At 39.8% G+C, this 2500-nt stretch overlaps 1 protein-coding gene across 1 annotated transcript in view; it reads right to left on the bottom strand.

Annotated features, from left to right (window-relative positions):
* LOC127631722 (trichohyalin-like) overlaps positions 1-2500 on the bottom strand; it is a 34087-nt gene that overhangs the window by 14684 nt on the left and 16903 nt on the right. The window contains exons 16-17 of the mRNA XM_052109976.1: positions 819-941; positions 344-487 (exon numbers count right to left, since the gene is read on the bottom strand). Coding sequence (XP_051965936.1) covers positions 344-487; positions 819-941 — 267 coding nt within the window. The remainder of the gene's footprint in view (positions 1-343; positions 488-818; positions 942-2500) is intronic.

The following is a 2500-nucleotide window of genomic DNA, read 5'->3' as shown; positions in this document are numbered from 1 at the left end:
CACACATATACACACACACACACACACACACATATACACACACACACATATATATACACACACACAAACACACACACACACATATATATACATACAAACACACACATATACACACACACACATATATATACACACACACAAACACACACACACACATATATATACACACAAACACACACATATACACACACACACATATATATATACACACACATATACACACACGCACAAACACATATATACACACGCACACACACACACACACACACACACACACACTTCGTTCACTTGCTCTTATCTTTCCTCATGTATCTGTGCAGCAGTGTGTTGTTTGTTGTGTTACCCTCTGTGAGTGTGTCTTGCGGGTCTCCTGTAGTTGTGTGTCCAGCGTGTTCTGTAGTTTGTGTAGTTGTGTTGTGTGTTTAGAGATCAGAGTGTCTCTCTCCTCCTGAAGAGAATTCAACACACGTTCTCTCTCTCTGCTCTCCTGCACACACACAATAATGCATTCATCATGAAGTCACACTGGACTTGCCTAAGAACCGCCCACTTAGACAGGAAGAGATTGTGAGCGACCAATCACAGCTTGGAGTTTTACGTGATGTTTAGTGGTGGAGAAGTCTGACATTGGACATGCGTGTCACAAACGTTCATGTGTTCTTCCTTCCATGTGCTCATTATAGCTGTATGAGAGCTTCTGCTGGACTGATGGACACACCGACAGCCAATCAGATTACAGCAGATCTGACAGTTCAACAACTACACACCTGTCCTACAGCTTCAGTGTGTGTGTGTGTGTGTGTGTGTGTGTGTTGTACCTGCTCCAGGTGTGTCTCTCTCAGGTTCTGTAGTTCATGTTGATGTTCCTCTTTCAGTTGTTGTAGTTTTCTTCTGTGATCTCTCTCAACTTCCTCCCGAACTTCCTGTAGCACATATGTGAGCTGACACACACACACACACACACACACACACACACACATTAACATACACTCCGGTCCTGTGAAGAGTGTGTGTGTATGTGTGTAGTGTAAGTGTAGTATAGTATGTGTTTAGTGTGTAGTATGTGTGTAGTAAATGTGTAGTGTGTGTAGTGTGTGTGTGTGTGTTATGTGTAGTGTGTGTAGGATGTGTAGTGTGTGTGTAGTATAGTATGTGTGTATTGTGTAGTGTGTGTGTAGTATAGTATGTGTTTAGTGTGTAGTATGTGTGTAGTAAATGTGTAGTGTGTGTGTGTTATGTGTGTAGTGTGTAGTATGTGTGTAGTGTGTGTGTAGTGTGTGTAGTATATGTGTAGCATGTGTGTGTGTGAGTGTGTAGTGTGTGTGTGAATACTATAAGTGTAGTGTGTAGTAAATGTGTAGTGTGTAGTGTGTGTAGATTATACATAGTGTGTAGTAAATGTGTAGTATGTGTGTAGTATATGTTTAGTATATGTGTAGTACACGTGTAGTGTGTGTGTAGTATGTGTGTAGTATTTGTGTAGTGTGTGTAGTATAGTATGTGTGTAGTGTGTGTAGTATGGTATGTGTGTAGTGTGTGTGAATACTATACGTGTAGAGTGTAGTAAATGTGTAGTGTGTAGTGTGTGTAGATTATACGTAGTGTGTAGTAAATGTGTAGTATGTGTGTAGTATATGTTTAGTATATGTGTAGTGTGTGTAGTATTTGTGTAGTGTGTGTGTAGTATAGTATGTGTGTAGTGTGTGTAGTATAGTATGTGTGTACTGTGTAGTATGTGTATAGTGTGTGTAGAGTAGTATGTGTGTAGTATGTGTGTAGTGTGTAGTATGTGTGTAGTGTAGTACAAGTGCAGTGTGTGTGTAGCATAGTATGTGTGTAGTATGTGTGTAGTGTGTGTGTAGTATAGTATGTGTAGTATGTGTGTAGTGTGTGTGTAGTATAGTGTGTGTGTAGTATGTGTGTAGTGTGTGTGTAGTATAGTATGTGTAGTATGTGTGTAGTGTGTGTGTAGTATAGTGTGTGTGTAGTATGTGTGTAGTGTGTGTGTAGTATAGTATGTGTGTAGTATGTGTGTAGTGTGTGTGTAGTATGTGTATACTGTGTGTAGTGTGTGTGTAGTATAGTGTGTGTGTAGTATGTGTGTAGTGTGTGTGTAGTATAGTATGTGTGTAGTATGTGTGTAGTGTGTGTGTAGTATAGTATGTGTGTAGTGTGTGTGTAGTATAGTGTGTAGTGTGTGTAGTATGTGTATACTGTGTGTAGTGTGTGTAGAGTAGTATGTGTGTAGTATGTGTGTAGTGTGTAGTATGTGTATAGTGTGTGTAGTGTGTGTAGAGTAGTATGTGTGTAGTATGTGTGTAGTGTGTAGTATGTGTGTAGTGTGTGTGTAGTGTAGTACAAGTGTAGTGTGTGTGTAGCATAGTATGTGTGTAGTATGTGTGTAGTATAGTATGTGTAGTATGTGTGTAGTGTGTGTGTAGTATGTGTGTAGTGTGTGTGTGTAGTATAGTGTGTGTGTAGTATGTGTGTAGTGTGTGTG

The sequence above is a fragment of the Xyrauchen texanus genome, chromosome 38, assembly GCF_025860055.1.
Source record: "Xyrauchen texanus isolate HMW12.3.18 chromosome 38, RBS_HiC_50CHRs, whole genome shotgun sequence".
In the NCBI taxonomy this organism is placed as follows: domain Eukaryota; kingdom Metazoa; phylum Chordata; class Actinopteri; order Cypriniformes; family Catostomidae; genus Xyrauchen; species Xyrauchen texanus.
This window is presented reverse-complemented; position numbering and strand designations above follow the sequence as displayed.